Below are 18,445 nucleotides of genomic sequence, written 5' to 3'. Positions count from 1 at the left end.
GTTTTAAAAGGTAGTCATTGAGGTACCCTCCTTTTTATGTGACCTGGCCATGCCACTTCTATTCCCTTGCATTGTAGATTGCATTTAATACTTTGAACTGGGCTGTGATTCATTCATGTATTTCCTTATCCCTATTCGTTATGCCCAATATACATCTTCCTGTCCTTCCTGAACTGAGGCAGAGGTCAGTGAGGAATAACAAATTGCCAATCACCCATGTTTGATTAAATACTTTCTTGTTCTCATACTGTAGCAAAGCACTAGGCCAATCATAACTACAAGGGAAGCAACTCAGGAAAAGGCTTTCTCCTTATTTAGTTCCCTCCATTAAAAGCCACACAAAAAACACAGAAAGTGGCACTCCGACTTCATCTTGACTTCCAAGGTGAAAGTTCATATAAGCTTAGATTATATGAACTGACAGTCTGTTCTGTAGTTTAGCATCTGAAACTGCTGTTGTAACAAGGGTTGACAGTGAGGTGAAAGGCTTCTGTAATGTTACCAGCTGTCCTTAGAAATTCAGTATACCTCAACCCCTCCAAATCTTTCCTCATACTGGAATGGTTCACCTGAATTCTATTTTGGTATCATTGCCACATTTATTTTATATATACAAATGCTAAAATGCATCAAAATATTTTAATTTTTTTTTTAAAAAAAGTCAATTTTCACTTTGGATGACATAACTTTAATAAGTTCAATTTTTCTATCTGAGACTTTCTAATAAATAAATAAATAAAGGATCTATTTTCTCCCTTTTGTACCTTGCAAAAACAAAAACATTTCTTCGGGTATATTAACTTATTTTGGTGGGCAAAGACAAATAGACTTGTTAGAGTTTAGGAACTTCATTTTAAGATTGTATTATGCATCTATAAACATAATCTTGTATATGCCACTCAGTGAACAAATTTCATATTATATTTGCATTGCTGATCTGCAAAGCAACCCCAAAGACATTCTAACATATATGTTGCTTTATAGGAACTTCCCAAGTTTCTTCCAGATCTTGCCTCAGCTGATGCTGATCTTCCTTGGAACAGGTCTAAAAACCGTTTTCCCAACATCAAGCCATGTATGTTGTGTTTTACAAATCATTCTTTCTCTCCACTAGCTAAAATGCATCTTAAACTTTTATTATTATTATTATTATTATTATTATTATTATTATTATTATTATTATTATTATTATTATTTTTCACTGTGATGTTTGGGAAGAAGTGTGTTTACCACATGATAATTTCTTATTACAGACTTGAGAGTTTTGTGGGGTTTTTCTAAAGTAAAGATTATTTATAATTAAGTTTTTGCTTTCACTCACAGCCATTAAACTGGAGGTGCTGGTATTTTTATAGTCTCAAATAGTTTCTTAGCTTTGTACCATAATCAAAGTGGTATCAACATCTTTATTTTATGCTTAGTGAAAAATATTTTTTTTTGTAAATAAAAAGGTAAAATCCACCTGTTGGCAGTTTCCCTTTAAATATGGTGATGCTTTCTTAAGATACTTGTAAATGTGCTGTGTAAGAGTTTTCCGAAAGATCAGAGTGAATATATGGTAACTTATAAGTTGAGGATAGATTTTTATCATAGGAGACAGGGGTCTGTCTCTCTGTAGTCAACACTGCTTCATTTTTCAGTTAATAAGACAGAAATGCCACTATTATTTTAAGCATTAGCTGTGATGTGAGACGGGGGCAAGGCATTCCTCTGTTAATGTAACCACATTCTGTGCTATTAACTTTTTAGAACAGCTGTTCCTGTTATCTGTTTGAGAAGTTTTATTTTTTTACCTTATTTTAATTATTTTATTAAAATCATTTTAAATCCACTTTTCATTTAGAGAATACTAAAGTGGTTCATAGAAATAAAATCCGCAGTCAAAATGGTTTAGGGCTGGGCACGTACAAACATCCCTCAGTCCATTCCAATGTTCATTTTCACATGTGTGTGTGTTTATATCATTGTCCAGCAAGGCAAATATATGCATATTTTTAACGTGCATCTCAGCCATCAACAGATGTTTACAAGATATCTACATCCCCTGCATGTTTCCTTTCAAAGTTAATGAATTTCCAGAAGGGTAGCAGTATTAGTCTTTTATGCAGCAAAAACAACAAAGAGCCTTGTGACAGCTTAAAGACAAAAAAATTAATGAACTGATTAATTACCCATCACAAAGGCATCCATGGCTGCAAACCTAACCATGTCTACTCCAAAGTAAATCCTACTGAATTTAGTGGGGCTTACTCTCAAGTAAATGGGGTTAGGATTGTAGCCACTTTCACCACCTTGATTTCACAGTTCAGTATAAACTAGTCATCCTATCTCGTTTCAGGCATCAGGGAGGGACAGTTTTGCTATAAATCAAGGAAACCTCCAGGGGGGAGGCAGTAGGAAAGGAGTTTTAAATTTACTTTTACTTTTGAAATAAAGATTTTGGGTGGTAAGAAATGGGCAGTCATTTCCCCCCATTTTGACAAAGCCATTTGCACATAACAAATTATTTACATCATGGGAGCCTACACAACAGAAAACACTGTTGCTGTATGTAGGGTTTTTTTATTCGTTTTTATCTTATATTTTGGAAATGTACATCCAGTTTTTTTCCTTTATTTTTTTGGGGGTCCCCAAAAGCTATAGCTTGCTTAGCTTATACTTAAATCCGGCACTGGGTTAGCATTTCAGCCTTAAACTGTTTCCTATTCTGAATTTTAAAAGCAATAGAACACATCCTTCATTATTGTTCATCTTACACAGAAATAAGTGAATTCCTCTGTTACCTGTGGATTTTATCTGTGCTTCTTTGGCTAGCCTCTTTAGATACCTATTAGGTCCATAAATTACCATATAGCATGTATTCAACACAAAAAACAGCAACAATTTGTTGTTGACAAAGGACAGCTGGACATATAAAGGGCCCCATTACCTTCAGCAGCTTAGGGCAGTGTTTCCCAACCACTGTTCCGCGGCACACTAGTGTGCCGCGAGATGTTGCCTGGTGTGCCGCGGGGAAAATTAAAAAATTCGAAAGATTTTTTTTTAAAGTCAAATTTTCGATTGGGGCGCCGTCACTAGATGACCCCTGGGGTTCCCTCCCTCCCTCCCGCTCTGCGCCTCCCTCCTCCTCCTCCTCCGGGGAGGCCCTTCCTGGCTCTCGGCCAAGGCTTGGCGGCTGCCACTCACTCACTCGCTCGCCCACCCGTCCCTCCATCCCTGCACCCGGCCTCTCCCCCTCCGTCCCCGGCGCGGGGGCTGCCGGGATCCGTAGTCCCCTCGCCCTTGGGCTCCGCGCCCGCACGGGGTGCGCGAACTACGTTTCCCAGCATGGCCTGGCGGGCCGGGCATTTTGTTTGAAGCGCTCTTCTCCCGGCCATGGAATGAGCGCAGCGGCGGCGGCCGGGCGGGCAGGGGCTCTTCCGCGCAGACCCCGCGCAGCCTGCCTGCGCCCCCGTGGAGATCGGGCGGCAGGATGGAGCCCGGGGATCCCCGCGGAGGCGGAGCGGCGGAGGCGGAGGCTGCCCCCCAGGTAGGGCTGCGTCGGGGGGGGTTTTAGTTTTGCAATGCTGCATCCGCGCCGGAGGGGACGCATCGGGCCACGGGGAGACCCCTTGGCGGGCGTGCAAGGCAATGCATGCGTGCAGGCGTTGCATGGAGTGCAGTGCAATGCAATGGCAACGCGGCGCCCTGCATGCATGCATGCAACTTCCACCGGCGCTCCGGACTTGGCAGGTGAGGGGGGTCCCCAGTGGGCGGCAGAGAGAGCCGGGAGGGCGAAGGGGAGCCGGGGGGGGAGCAGTGCTGCTCCCCGAGCCGAGCCCGGGGGGAAACTTTGGCGTCGTTGCGCCGGGTGTTGGAAGCGGAGGCTGGCGGGGGCCCCTCACCTGCAAAACCTGGTCGCCTCTCATATATTTCGTGCATTGCATTCATCGCCCGCTTTCTCCTCCAAGGAGCTCCCGGGGGCGCGCGTGGTTCTCCCCGTGTTATCCTCGCAACAACAGCCCTGCGAGGTGGGTCAGGCGAGTGGCCCAAGGGAGCACCCAGGGATTGTCCTGGCCAGGTGGGGTGATTTGAACCCTGCTCTCTGCCCGGTCTTCGTCCTCATTTAGCCCCCACATGTGCATGACTGAGGTTTTCGTCTTGGCTATGGTGTGAGTCTGTGCTGTTAATTAATGGGGTTCTGCCTTCGGAGAAGATGAGCCAGCCCTCAAGGAGGTGATTATGTAATTTGCTAGCAATTCATGTCCCTCCCGGTATGACGCTGCACGCTGACGTCACGGGGCTGTAATGGTGGTGTGCCTCGAGATTTTTTTCATGAAACAAGTGTGCCTTTGCCCAAAAAAGGTTGGGAAACACTGGCTTAGGGGTTCATCAGACCCAAATCCGGCCCTGTGCTAACCACACTTACCTTAGAGCAAGCACCACTGAATTCAGTTGGATTTACTTCTGTTTGCCCCACTGCTTTCCCTGGGGAAACCTGCGCTTTAGTGCTGAATCAGATGTCAGTTCACAGAATGTCAGTCTGCAGAAAACCCGGTGGACATTTGCTCCGATTCAGTGGTAAAGATGGGGTAAAGCGACCAGACAAGCAGAAGTCAGAGTGAACCCTAAGTTTTGAAATATATTCTAGCATACTTTTATTTGTACTACATAAGACTAGAAATGGGCATTATGTTTACACATTCAGGAGTGAGGAAGAACCATATTTGGAGTTCTTATGACATCATGGCTATGCAGAAATGACAAATACTGTAAAGAACTGCTCAAAACTTTAATTCCTCCCCCCCCCCTTACTACATTTTCACAGAGGCAGAAGATACGGTAAGTGAATATAGGCATCCTGCTAACAGTATTATCTGTCAATAGGTACGTAAACTCCAAGAACTTTCTGGACACAAAGGCGGCAATTATAACAAAGAAGTGCAGAATTATTTTACTCCAGGTTTATACTCTTTTTAGTGTCATATTAGGACCCTTACGGTATTTCTGTACCCCTTTAAAAATCAACACTATAACATATGTAAATACGAGTATAGACATATAGGTCAAGTGGTTTGAAACAAATAGAAGAAACAAGCATATTTCGTTTCATTGACTTTATTTTTGTTGTACAGATAACAACAACAGAGTGAAGCTGATGCCTGATGCTAGCATACCTGGATCAGATTACATCAATGCTAGTTATGTGTCTGTAAGTTTGGGATCATTTGTAATTGTTATCACATTCTTCCTATTTTTAGTGTGTGTGTGTGTGTGGTTTGAAACAAATATATTTTATGCAGAAAATGATTAGTTCTTTATGGAATTATGCTCAGAAGTCAAATAAAAATCTAAATACAGGTCAAATAATTCACAGCTGTTTATTAGTCACCTGATACATTATACACAGAACAGGTGGCAAGGAAAAGCTATGTTAATCCTCTCTCCTGCAAGAATGAGGTGAGATTCTGTAACTTAGGGGTGCAAAATGTTACGTTTGTTATGTGCTCTCTCAACTGGTAAAGCTGCTGCTGGAAGCAGGCTCTGGGCTAAATGAACCCTCAGCCAGATCCAAGAGGGCCGATTTCTTACAGTTTTACAGAAAAGCAGCAGCAAAACTAAGGCATTAGCAAAACAGTACCAGCCTCCATTTGTAATGCAGTATATACCAAATGTATCTCTGATTATATATCAAATCTGTTAAGTCGTGGGTTGACATAGCAGCCGGCACAGCGATTTCTTCAAGTAGCTCTTTATTATGGTAAGCTGGAATAGAACTGACGCGAACAGCTCAGCCGGCCTGTATTTATAGGCAGCCGGCTGTCAACATTGTAACCACAACAGCCCAGAGTTCCCGCCTAAAATAACTGGCGCGGACCTGAGTGAAAACTATCTACAGACCTGAGTGAAAACTATATACAGTATCCCCCTGTTGGCCCAGGGTGAAACTACACTACATAACAAAATCCATGAGGAAGATCGATATAAAGATTTCTGCAGAGTGAGGACTTTCTCTACCACTCTGTCATCCCTCTCTGTGTGTGTATGTTTCTGCACATGAGAGCGCTGATGCCATCCAGTGCTATTGCTTCATATGAATCAGGAGGGGCTGCACATGTACTGTGACCAGTGTCTGAAAGCAATGATGGGATGCAGGAAGGCTAATAAACTGATACTTAATAATAATAATAATAATAATAATAATAATAATAATAATAATAATATTTATACCCTGCTCATCTGGCTGGGTTTCCCCAGCCACTCTGGGCAGCTCCCAACTGAATGTTAAAAACACAATACAGCATTAAACATGAAAAACTTCCCTAAACAGGGCTGCCTTCAGATGTCTTTTAAAAGTCAGATAGTTGCTTATTTCCTTGACATCTGCTGGGAGGGTGTTCCACAGGGTGGGCTCCACTACCGAGAAGACCCTCTGCCTGGTTCCCTGCAACCTCACTTTTCGCAGTGAGGGAACCGCCAGAAGGCCCTCGGTGCTGGACCCCAGTGTCCGGGCAGAACGCTGGGGGTGGAGACGCTCCTTCAGGTATACAGGGCCGAGGCCATTTAGGGCCTTAAAGGTCAGCACCAATACTTTGAATTAATGGGAATTGAATCCCATTAATGTTGAGATGCTATTCGTAGGTGGTTCCCATTAGGGAGACAGCCTGTGGACTCCCTCTACAGCAAAAGGTCTCTAGCTTGGGTATACTCCTCAGTCTCATCCTGTCTCAGGAGGCCTAGATTTCCTCAGTAGTGAGGAAAGCCTGTCCCCAGTGCTGAGTCATTGGCCAACTGTTGCTGGACTGGAATAGATTGGCTTCTGGAAACCATGCCCTAGTAACCTGACAATTGGACTATTACAATGCGCTCTATGTTGGGCAAGTGCATAATGCAGCTGCCTGGCTGTTAAGCAGGGTAGCAAAATGGAATAATATATCACCAATTCTCACAGCTTTTCTACTGGCTCCCAGTGCATCAAGCCCTGAATACCTTGGGGCCCAAGTACTTAAAGGAGGATCTCTGCAGTGATAAAGATGCAAAATTCCTAAGTCCCTGGCATCTCTAGGTAGAACTGGGCAAGAACCCTGGCTGAAAGACTGGTGAGCTGCAGCCAGTCAGTGACTGAGCTGGATGGACCAATCATCTGACTCGATATAAGGCAGCATCCTATGTTCCAATACCTGCCAGCTTGATGTGACAGGGAGGCTTTGCTTGTGGCCTCAAAGGTGTGTGTCATCTGTTGGGTGGTGATGCAAGACAAGGCCTAGCTCCCCAATTGTGGAATTCTCTCTCACGGAACTATGAGTGTCCTTGCTGCTAACATTTTGGTGTCAACAAAAGACAATTTGTTCATTCAGGCCTTTGGAGGATGGTGCCTCGGATGGTGCCATCTGTTTTGTGATGTGGGATTTTTTTGATACTCTGTTTTAAATATTTTAATTATTGTAGTTCAGTTGACCATGATGTAAACTGTGCTGGGCTCTTTTGAGAGGATGAGATGTTTAGAATTGTAATAAATAAATACCCCGACATACAATGTTTTTAAGAGTTCATAGGCTCAGTAAAAGATTCCTACATCTTTCTCTCTAGTTCCAAAATGTAGAGGCTGGTTCCTTCTGAACACCCATGGGAATGCACTGAGTTGCTGAAGGACCTCCTGCCATAATATGTGCATTTCTCTTAATATAGTCATAGGCTGCAAATGAGATGGCTTGCTGAATGCACCTTTTTTGCTCTTTTTCTTTATAAGCATTTGCTATGGTTCATCTTTTCTTTAGGGCTATTTATGTCCAAATGAATTCATTGCTACTCAAGGACCATTACCAGGCACAGTGGGGGATTTCTGGAGAATGGTATGGGAAACAAGAGCAAAAACCCTTGTTATGCTTACTCAGTGTTTTGAAAAAGGACGGGTAAGTTACCAATATATGAACTTAAGAAATACATTTGGTAACTGCCAGTTACCCTTTCAAAAAGCCTTCATGTTGTTATTTTCCCCCTCCCCAAAATAAGCCACTTTATTCCATACTGATTGCAGATAAGATGTCATCAATACTGGCCTGAAGACAACATACCAGTGACTGTGTTTGGAGATATAGTGATTACCAAATTAGTAGAAGACGTTCAAATAGACTGGACCATCAGGGATTTAAAGATTGAAAGGGTAAGGTCTGGTGATTTTTTTAAAAAGTTGTTACCGTTTCTGTGAAAACCATGCTGCTTACACTTCTGATTTTAATTCAAAACATATCAAGCTATCCATAATATTTATTATTCCATTATGAATACACTATATTGAATGTTATGCTTCCAAATACAGTGGTACCTCGTGTTAAGTACTTAATTCGTTCCGGAGGTCCGTTCTTAACCTGAAACTGTTCTTAACCTGAAGCACCACTTTAGCTAATGGGGCCTCTTGCTGTTATCGCGCCGCCAGAGCACGATTTCTGTTCTTAACCTGAAGCACTATTTCTGGGTTAACGGAGTCTGTAACCTGAAGCGTATGTAACCTGAAGCGTATGTAACCCGAGGTACCACTGTACAGTGGTACCTTGGTACTCGAACAGCTTGGCTCCGATGGGAAGGTAAACAGCATTTCCGTGCGCTGCTCTGGTTCGCCAGAAGCGGCTTAGTCCTGCTGGCCACATGACCCGGAAGCTTGGCCAGTAAAGCAAGATGAGCATCGCAACCCCAGAGTCGTCCATGACTGGACCTAATAGTCAGGGGTCCCTTTACTTTTACCTTCTGTCAGAGGCAGAACAAACACCTACAATGTTGGTCTTCCAACCGAGTCTATTACTTTTTAGGATGGTTGATTTTTGTTCTTTGCATTATCAATGCTTAATTGTGTTTGTCAGATAAGATAATCCAGTCAAGATCAGGGTTCGTAGGCGGGAGGGCTTAGTTAGTAGGGTCTCATAAACAAAATCTTACTTGAATTTAGCCCAGTTATGTGTGGCCTCTCAACAGTGGCGTAGCGTCGGGGGTGCCAGGGGTGCCGGCCGCACCGGGCGCAACATTTTGGGGGGCGCGTTTGGCCGGCCCCCCTCGAGGAAGCGGGAACCTCTCCAAGGCGCAGCGCGCCATCGGTGGAGGAAAAGAGCCGCGCAGCAGCAGCAGCAGCAGCAGCAGCAGCAGCAAAGCCGGGAGGAGGAGGAGGTGGAGCGAGCCTGCTAATTGCTTGCTGCGAATTACCGTAATTTTCGCTCCAAAACACACACTTTTTTGCTCCTAGAAAGGAAGGAAAAATGCCTGTGCGTGTTACAGAGCGAATGCACTCATGCTTGCTTTACAGCCAGGAGGAGGGGGTGGAGCTGAGGAGGAGGGAGGGAAGGAGAGCCATGCCAGCAAAGCGGGCAGCAGCCGCTTACACGCGAGGAGGGACAGACGGGAGCCATAGCGAGCCGGAAAAAGCGCTGCGTAGCCAGCAACAGCTGCTGCAGCCTCAGCTAGCAAAGGTCCGTGCGCTCTCTAAACGGCGCAATGAGGCTGCAGAGGGACGGCAGGGCACAGGAGGGCTCTGAGCCACGAGCGCAGTGAAAACCAGTAAAAAGGTTTTTTAAAAGGCTGCTGGGGACAGGAGGGCACGGGATGAGGGAAAGGGGGAAATTACAATTCTCCCAGCGTCTCAGCTGATCCGCTGAGCAGGACTTGGGTTGCAGGGGATTCACCATTAGCTGTGTAAAGCAGCAAAGAGGGAGAGAAGGAGCAAAGCGGGAGTGGAAAGGAGCTGCTTACACTGCTGTAAGTGGCTGCTGTCCGGTTGGCTCCTTTAAAGCAACAGTGCTCTTTTCCTCCCCCCTCCCCGCTCAGCTCTCCAAAAAGCTCCTTCTCCACCCACCCCATGCGAGCTCCTTTTCCCCTTAGACCCCCCTCCTGCATTATTAGCCACATCCTTCTCCACCCACCCCACGCGTGTTCCTTGTCCCCTTAGCAGTGGCGTAGCGTGGGGGGTGCAGGGGGGGCGGCTGTACTGGGCGCAACATCTGGGGGTTAGGGTTAGGGGGCGCAAATCCACGGGTTAGGGGGCGCAAATTACTTGCCTTGCCCCGGGTGCTGACAACCCACGCTACGCCACTGCCTCTCAAGCTGCAGTTGAAAGTGTTTGCCATTCTGAAATAAAACCTTGCTTCTTTCTGTTTGTATCTGGAAGCATGGGGATTGTATGATGGTACGTCAGTGTAACTTCACAGCCTGGCCTGAACATGGAGTACCTGAAACGACTGCATCATTAGTCCATTTTGTAAAGCTGATCCGTGCTAGCCGAGCACATGATAGCACACCCATAGTTGTTCACTGCAGGTAATAAATTATTTTCCTTTGTAAAAAATGTAAGGGATTTTATATATTTTTCATCTAATTCCTCCTAACCCCAACCCCCACATAATATAGCATACATGTGTACAGTAACAAATAGCATTCTTAAGGGCATATACATAAAAATAAGCAGGAAACAAAATATTCAGTACATAAAATGAAAACCTGTGTCATGCCTGTAAACAAAGCAAGTGATAAGTCAATAATAAAAAAGTTGCGGCCTAGTGAACACTTTTGATAGTTAGACTATGAAGCTAAGTTAGGGGCATTGCATATTCTTTCTAGATATGGCAGACACTAGGCATGTTGCTTTTACGGCTATAACGGGAGGGTGGGGGAGAGAAAAGAAAAACATGCAACATGCAATCCATATCTCAACACCAATGAAGTGTCTGGAGGAACCTACTTCATGTAGCACAGCAGATATCTATGAATGAGAGCCATCAGTTGGAGAACAGCATGGAGCTAGGAATGACTGTGAGACCAATGACAATTGCAGTAAAAAGCCTTCGGCACTTACCCTCTTACCCCTATTAGGAGTGAATCCAGGCCAGCAACTTCCTTCTGTTTTGATTGGATACCATAGTACCAATCTGGGAATGCAATAATGCTTAGTCAATAAAAGATTCCGGGGCACCTTGTTTGGTTTCACCGACATAAGTACACCTAAAAATAAAGAATCATTGTCTATATTTAGTCAAAACTGTAATCTACTTTTTATTGCAACTGTGATTTTCCATTAGAGATTTTAGACATTCATGTGAAAATACTTCAGTCTTGACTTGTTCCTTATAGTGCTGGAGTTGGAAGAACGGGAGTTTATATCGCCCTGGACCATTTAACACAGCATATAAATGACCATGATTTTGTGGATATCTATGGTCTTGTAGCTGAGCTGAGAAGTGAAAGGATGTGTATGGTACAAAATCTGGTAAGATGCTCAGAATCTATGCTATGGCCTACTTGTCACAAATAGCAGCTGAGATCGCAAGCCTGCTCCCTTGGACTGGAGCTCTTTAGACTGCAGATGATGGCTCAAATGATAAATTGCTGCTGCGTGAAAAAAATAAAAACTCCAACACATAGAAAGCAGCATTCTGGGGAAAAGGCTTTATTGGGGTGGTTGGGTTTAGAGTCTGCAGTATCATGCACAGTTCTGTTGATGCACATAGCAAGAAACAGATGCAATCCTCCTTTGTGCTTCTTCTCATATCCGTTCCTAAAAGTCTGATGCAGTACAGAAAAGGGTGAGTGTGCAGTTTCCAAAATATTAATGGTAATAACCAGTGCTTTTGTTCTAAAAAAATGTTTGGGGTACTCTCATTTTCCTACTCATATTGAAATACTGCCCCTCAATGAGGCCAAACTTAGATTCACAAAATGTTTAGGGGTATGAGCACCCCTGCATCCCCCCAGAAAAAGCACCAATAATAACAATAACAACAACAATAATTATAATAATTTAAAATCAGCATTGCTTTCCTTCTCATCCTGTAAATGGCTTCTAAGTGAATCTTTGGATACTTATAAACTGTTAAGCTGGTAGAATGATGCTTTGAGTGTGTGTGTGTGTGTGTGAGAGAGAGAGAGAGAGAGAGAGAGAGAGAGAGAGAGAGAGAGAATGAGACAGAGACAGAGAAACATTTTGTCACCCACCAAGAGAAATGTAAAAAAGGGCAAGCTAAAATATACTGTATAGTGATGAGTTGGATTTCATCTACAATGTTGCAACAGAGAGCCAGCTGGAACTTAGCTGAGTACATGCACCAGGAATGGAGAGCCCTTGAGTCCAACAGATGTTGTTGGACTCTGGCCCACATCATCTCCAACCACCATAAAAAAATAAATAAATAAACAAACCTTTATTGTCACTATACCACCTGCATGCAGTGAAATCAAACGAGCCCCCCCCCCATACACTCAGTTGTGTTTGCACTCTGTGTGCTTGTCAGAAGTCAATTGCCCAATGGTCAGGGATGATGGGAGCTGTAGTCCAACAACATCTTGATGGCTACAGGTTCTGCATCCCTGGCATATACAATGATGCATCAAAATATGTGTCAATTCTCCCTGGGCTCCCAAAGAGCATTTTAATAGCCTGTGGAATATCATCTTCTCCTTAGGTCAGGAGTCAGGGCCAAGCTCCTTGCAGCATCTCCTGCAAGCAAAGGATGTCCCCAAACCGATTCTACCTGGTGGCAGCAAAGCAGGTCTTACCTTGACCTTTTTCTTGGGATTATAATTTTGAGATGTTTTCTTCCACAGTTGTAACTTTTGGGAGGACAACCCTACAAATGATGCTTACCTATAAATTTCCTGATTTTCCTGGAAGCCCACTTTCCCAAATATTATTCAGATAACCTCTTGGAGTCTGGGAAAACATGAATTCACTGTAACAATGTTCTTTGTTCTAGAAGTGCTCTTTGTATAAATTCCAAAATAACTTCAAAACATTTTCCCATTAGAAGCAAGTTCTTCATGCATAAATAAGCTAAACTGAGAAACCTTTAATTTTCAAACCTTGCAGGCACAGTACATATTTTTGCACCAGTGCGTTTTGGATTTATTGACAATCAAGAGGAGCAGTCAGCCTGTGTGTTTTGTTAATTACTCAGTACTGCAAAAGATGGACTCTTTTGATGCCATGGAAGGTAAACAAATATACACTGTACCAAAAGAGGGGGCTATTTTAGGTTGCCATGTGCAAGTGTTTGGCCATATTGAAGTAGCATGCATGGAGAAACATTATTTGATTTCAGGGATTTATTTGTTTTTATGGTTTTCTGCCCTTTTGGGGGGGGGGAACCCAATTAGTTTTCTCTGTCTACAAGCTGTCACTGGATGAACTCATTAAATCCCGTGGATTTCATTATGATCAGTATGCCAGTGACATCCAGCTCTGTCTCTTTACTGCAGAACTTCCACCCTCCACACAATTCTGCATTTCCATTTGTCTGTCTGGTGTTTCCACTTGGATGTTTGTCATCTCAAAAAAATGAAAACAAAAGACTGCACTTCTCATCTTTCCTACTAAGCCCTCCTCTTCTCACATACCTTCCACACCCATCAACAATGTCACTGTCTACCTTAATGAATATGCATGAAATCTTTGCTTTACCTTTGACTTCTCTTTGCTCTTCATATTCAGTACAGTCATACCTTGGGATACAGATGCTTCAGGTTGCCTTTTTTTGGGTTACGGACTGCCGAAACCCAGAAGTTCCGGAATGGGTTACTTCCGGGTATTGGCAGTCGTGCATGCACAGAAGTGCTAAATCACACTTTGCGCATGCACAGAAGCACTGAATCGCAACCCACGCATGCGCAGACGTTCGCAACCTGAGCATCCACTGTACCGTGCCAAGTATTGACCTACGCCTCCATGGACAGCTGTGAGCCCAAAATGACTCCCAGGCTGCACACCTGGTCCTTCAGGGGCAGTGTTATCCCATTCAGGACCAGAGGTCCCCCACACCTGCCCACCCTGTCTGTCTTGTCATGATTCAACCTCAATCCGTTAGCCGCCATCCATCCTCCAACCGCCTCCAGACACTCACACAGTACATTGCCTTCACTAGTTCTGATTTAAAAGAGAGGTAGAGCTGGGTATCATCTGCATACTGATGAACACCCAGCCCTCTTCTTTTCCCCCCATACTGGCTTCAGCAGAAACTCCTCATCTATGCCTTCAAAGTGCTCCATGGCTTTGCCCCTCCTGATCACTCTGCTCTTCCAGCTCTATCATCCTCAGCTTTTCAGTGGTTGGGGGATGCAGAGACACTGCCTCTTAAGCCCCTTCATTTCCCTGACATGGGGCACACCCCAGGAATGGACTACATCTGCCCTAGGCCTGCAGTCAGCGAGAGGGTAAAATAAAAAGCTCACCACCACTTACACCATCTTGCCTGCATAGGATTTGATGTTTGCTACACCAGTGGATCTTCCCCAGCTCCCATCACTGTAAAGCAGGATGGCTCTGTGACACAAACGGAAAGTAGCAATAAGCAAGTTGTGCTTCACTATGGTGATTGCAGAACAGAAAATTGCAGAACAGAAAATTTCCATTACCTTCCCTTTGCTTGTGGCACCAGGAGCAGTCGAAGCTACATATTTTTATAATTTAATTCTTAATTTGTTCTAAACCATTTTGTGTGACCGGTTGAGATTAATTTCAAAAACTTTCAACTATTGTGTCTGTTTCTTTTCTAGGTGATGTGGAATTAGAGTGGGAAGAAACCACCATGTAAAAAAACAGATAAAAACCTTACGTTTTGAGAAACAACTGTGTTGGGTTTTGAAAAAAATTAAAAATCAATAATTCAGGGGCCAAAACAAACCCCCCTCTTACAGTGAACTAACAGCAAATATTAATTTTTGTAAGAATAATAATGTTATAGTTTATACTCTATTTATGTGCCTTCATAAATACTCTAAATTATTAAATGATACTTTTGTACAGAGTTTAGTCCTGTTGTTATAGCAAAATTGTTATATGTATTGGGTGCAATCCAGCAATGGCTAATCACAAATAAGTCCCATTGATAGCATTTAACTGTATGCTGTGATCCGTATCCAGCTAAATCATGATGCTTGCAGAAGCCAGCACATAGCTTCCCATCAACACAATGGAAGCCCCCGTTCCCATGTGTGCCCAATGGCATCCCCAAATCTGTTCTGGAGGGTTGGGGGAAGTCCCAGAATAGATTTAGGGGGCACACGGTGGAAGAAGAAAGGGGGAGAAGAAGGTTATGTCGCACAAGAAAAATCCTTCTGCTTACAGAACCCTAGCCTTAGTGTTACATTGAATACAACCCTTTCTCTCACTAATTTCCTTGTGATTTAGGGACTAACTAGGCATTACAAGAGACATTTGAGTGGCTGCTGCTTCATGTCCCTTTCTCTCCTCTTCTCAGTAACATCTAGAATAATATAACTCATAATATAACATCATCACTGCTGTACATTTCCATGCTTCCAACACTCAGTTATGTGGGTGAAGATATACACAGTGCAGTGATAATGCATTGTAACCTGGGGGACATCCAGTGAATGTGACTGGCAGGAGATGCAGAATAGATTAAAATAAGCACTTCTTCACACAGATCATAGTTAAACTGATTTTTGCTGCCACAAAATGTGGCAGTGGCTACTAGCTCAGATGGCTTTAAAAGGAGGATAGACAAATTCTTAGGTGATAACTCTACCAGTGGGTAGAAATTAGGGTGAGTATATGCCATCTGTACTTGCTAGTGAGCAACAGCAAGCAAAGGCCTTGTGCTCTTCGTGTGGGATTCTCAGGGGAATCTGGTTGAAACAATATGGTAGCTAAGACAGGCCTTCCACCTTTCCTGATCACCTTGCATTGCTGCTTTTATGTGTTATACAACAGCACAACCGGACACCTTCCTCTGCCCCAGCTGCAACAAAACATTTCTCTCCCATATTAGTCTCAGCAGCCACAACATTATATTTGAGCTTTCACCCAGTGTAAAAGCCACTTCTTGAACTGTAGTGGGATATAGTGCATTTCCAAGTTATTTGCTTCTGGGGGGAGGGGAATCCATTTGCAAATAATATGGAAAAGAATGCTAAAGTTGCACTATATTGCCATTAGAAGTGTACAGATAAAATATTTTACCATGCTCACCTTAAAAAACATAATGACCACAATCCTGCAATACGGATACTTGTGGGTTTATGCCCATTAATTTCAGCTGGCTTTAATGTGCATCACTCTGCCCACTTTTGGGCACAGTTCTGAAGCATCTACACCAGTGATGGCCAAACTTGGCCCTCCAGCTGTTTTGGGACTACAACACCCATCATCCCTAGCTAACAGGACCAGTAGTCAGGGATGATGGGAATTGTAGTCCCAAAACAGCTGGAGGGTCAAGTTTGGCCATCACTGATCTACACCATATACCTACATACAGTCCCATGAGTGTACACATGAGCAGATTATTTCAGAATTGAAGCCAGGAGTCCAAATCCAAAAATGGCAACCTATCCACCAAAGCAGGCTTCCACATATGTAGCAGGATCCTTGCATGCAAATGGGGCATGAATCCAATCTATGCCTTTCATTGGTAGGCTTACTTTCGTCCCGATGTGGATTAACATACATCCAAATGATACACTATTGAAAGCAACAGACAACTTATTTTGAAAGTGTGTCTAATATTTCTTTGCTCTCTTGTTAACTGGTAAGTTTAAAGAAACCTGCTTTTGTGCATGGATCACATCTTTGGATCAGGGCCTATAACCTTCCTTTGAGGAAATGCTCTGGACACATTCCGCATACCTCTAAATTACTATAGGATAATACATGTCTAAATGAGCCAAATGTGATGCAGAGCATTCGTATGCCTCAGGTGTATATAATTCAGTGTGCAGATCTGCTCTCCTATTTGTGGTTGATTGTGAGGGAAAGCTACCATCCCATAAACTCAGTTGACTTAAGAGGATGGGGTTGATTGAAGTAAGATGACTTCCAGGATTATCATAACATTTCCCTAAATGTATGCTCTTCTGTTTTGACTCTTTGTTTTATGGGAGTTGAAATATTATCTTATGATCCTGAACAGCTGAAAACTCACCCCTCTGACACTGTGGAGATTTTTCAGCTTTTATTCGGCACACAGTAGCTTTTCAGGGACACTCGGGGCTATTTAACCCATCGTGGAATGACGACCAGAGATTATTGGTTTTCTTGTTCTGTTTTGCAATGAATTTGGTAATTGTACATGCTTGGCGATTAAAAAAACAAACACTGTCTCACATTCCTAATACTTTTCTAATGCTGTAAAATAAATAAATAAAGTTTTACATTTTATTATACAATATAATTCTCAATACCGTGTTGTCTCCTATATACAATTCTTTCAGTTACGTTTGAAAAGTCTGCATGGAGTCAAATTCTTTCCCACCCTGCTCCTTTCCAGATGATTTGGACTGCAAATTCCATTACCTCCAACCAGCATAGTCAATGGTCAGCGATGATGCTGTAGTCTGACACACCTGGAAGGTACCAGCTTAAGGGAGTTTTGCCTGAAGTTGAGATCAAACAACTAGGCAGTTCAGAGCTTATTTTGGGAGAGGAAGGGTACAAGGTCCAATTCATGCAACATTGCTTGGGTTCTTTTTTAACCCCCCCCCCCCAGATTGTATGGATTGTATGGAATAGTTGTTTATTCCTCTACCGGTCTGAATCCAATTGCAAGTTAAACACACTTCTGCATAAAGTCTTACAGGACTTTCTTAGGAATATTTTAACAAATTGCCAATATTTTAACAAATGAGAATTTGGAATTGTGCTTTTTGAAGCTTGATGTTCCTTTGTTATGTTTATTGCTGTTCTTATTTTTTGTTCTTACCTACTGTTCATAAACAGTTTTGCATTTCATGTGACTAGAAAGAAATACAATCAATCTAATCAATGTTCCATGGAAAAACACCTTTGAAGCTGTAAGGACCCTGAAAAGCAGTTTGTGGTAGGGCATACAGATCTTTGATCTGATGAAAGTGGCAGTTTTGAAATCCCACTAAGTACATATGCCCAATTTAAAATGCTTCAGAAATAAAAACCAAAATCAGAGTCTCGGTATAGGAAAGGGTTTAACAGGACGATGCACCAGGCAAGGAGGATGTGCTGAGAACATTTCTTTTTGCGAGAACAAACTCTGTAGTAAATTCACCTGCCAGGCTAAAGAAATAACAGCGCTTTTTAATGCAGAAGAAAAGGAAGAGGTGATACTCACAGCTGTTCATATTCTTGGCAAGCCATTTTTGTGCAGCTCCCGTTTCATTTGACTCATTCAAAACACGTGTTCTCCATTTATTATAAATCTACTTTCACATATTTGACAAATTGCTTAGGGAGGGCTCTGCACATGTGGAGCATGGTTTTATTTGCGCTTGGTAGCCATATGCACAGCTTTCCTGATCAGGGATCATTAGTTTCATACTCTCAAGTTCTTGAATATGAGTATCTGTCTTATTCTTAGAGGAACTGCCAAGCCACGCCAATTTGTTTAAAAATGTTTGAAACATATTAACTTAGGCAACTTCAAAATCTATTTAATATAAAGCAGGTTGTGCTTATCCTAGGGTTCTTCCAGTGTTGTTAGACTACAGCTTCCATCATCCATAG

The 18,445-nt window shown here is 43.0% G+C and overlaps 1 protein-coding gene across 2 annotated transcripts in view; it reads left to right on the top strand.

The window, feature by feature from the left end:
- PTPRQ (protein tyrosine phosphatase receptor type Q) overlaps positions 1-17,148 on the top strand; it is a 109,197-nt gene extending 92,049 nt beyond the window's left edge. For both annotated transcript variants that reach the window (XM_083463067.1, XM_083463066.1), the window contains 8 exons: positions 985-1,075; positions 5,115-5,191; positions 7,758-7,892; positions 8,018-8,143; positions 10,133-10,281; positions 11,092-11,227; positions 12,824-12,947; positions 14,506-17,148. In XM_083463067.1, the coding sequence (XP_083319193.1) occupies positions 985-1,075; positions 5,115-5,191; positions 7,758-7,892; positions 8,018-8,143; positions 10,133-10,281; positions 11,092-11,227; positions 12,824-12,947; positions 14,506-14,543 (876 nt within the window). In that variant the 3' untranslated portion in view covers positions 14,544-17,148. The remainder of the gene's footprint in view (positions 1-984; positions 1,076-5,114; positions 5,192-7,757; positions 7,893-8,017; positions 8,144-10,132; positions 10,282-11,091; positions 11,228-12,823; positions 12,948-14,505) is intronic.
- Positions 17,149-18,445: the final 1,297 nt, after the last annotated feature.

The sequence above is a fragment of the Podarcis liolepis genome (genome assembly GCF_965112155.1).
Source record: "Podarcis liolepis genome assembly, chromosome: 10".
Taxonomy (NCBI): domain Eukaryota; kingdom Metazoa; phylum Chordata; class Lepidosauria; order Squamata; family Lacertidae; genus Podarcis; species Podarcis liolepis.
Note: the sequence above shows the minus strand (reverse complement) of the source record. Positions and strands in the feature narration are given on the sequence as shown.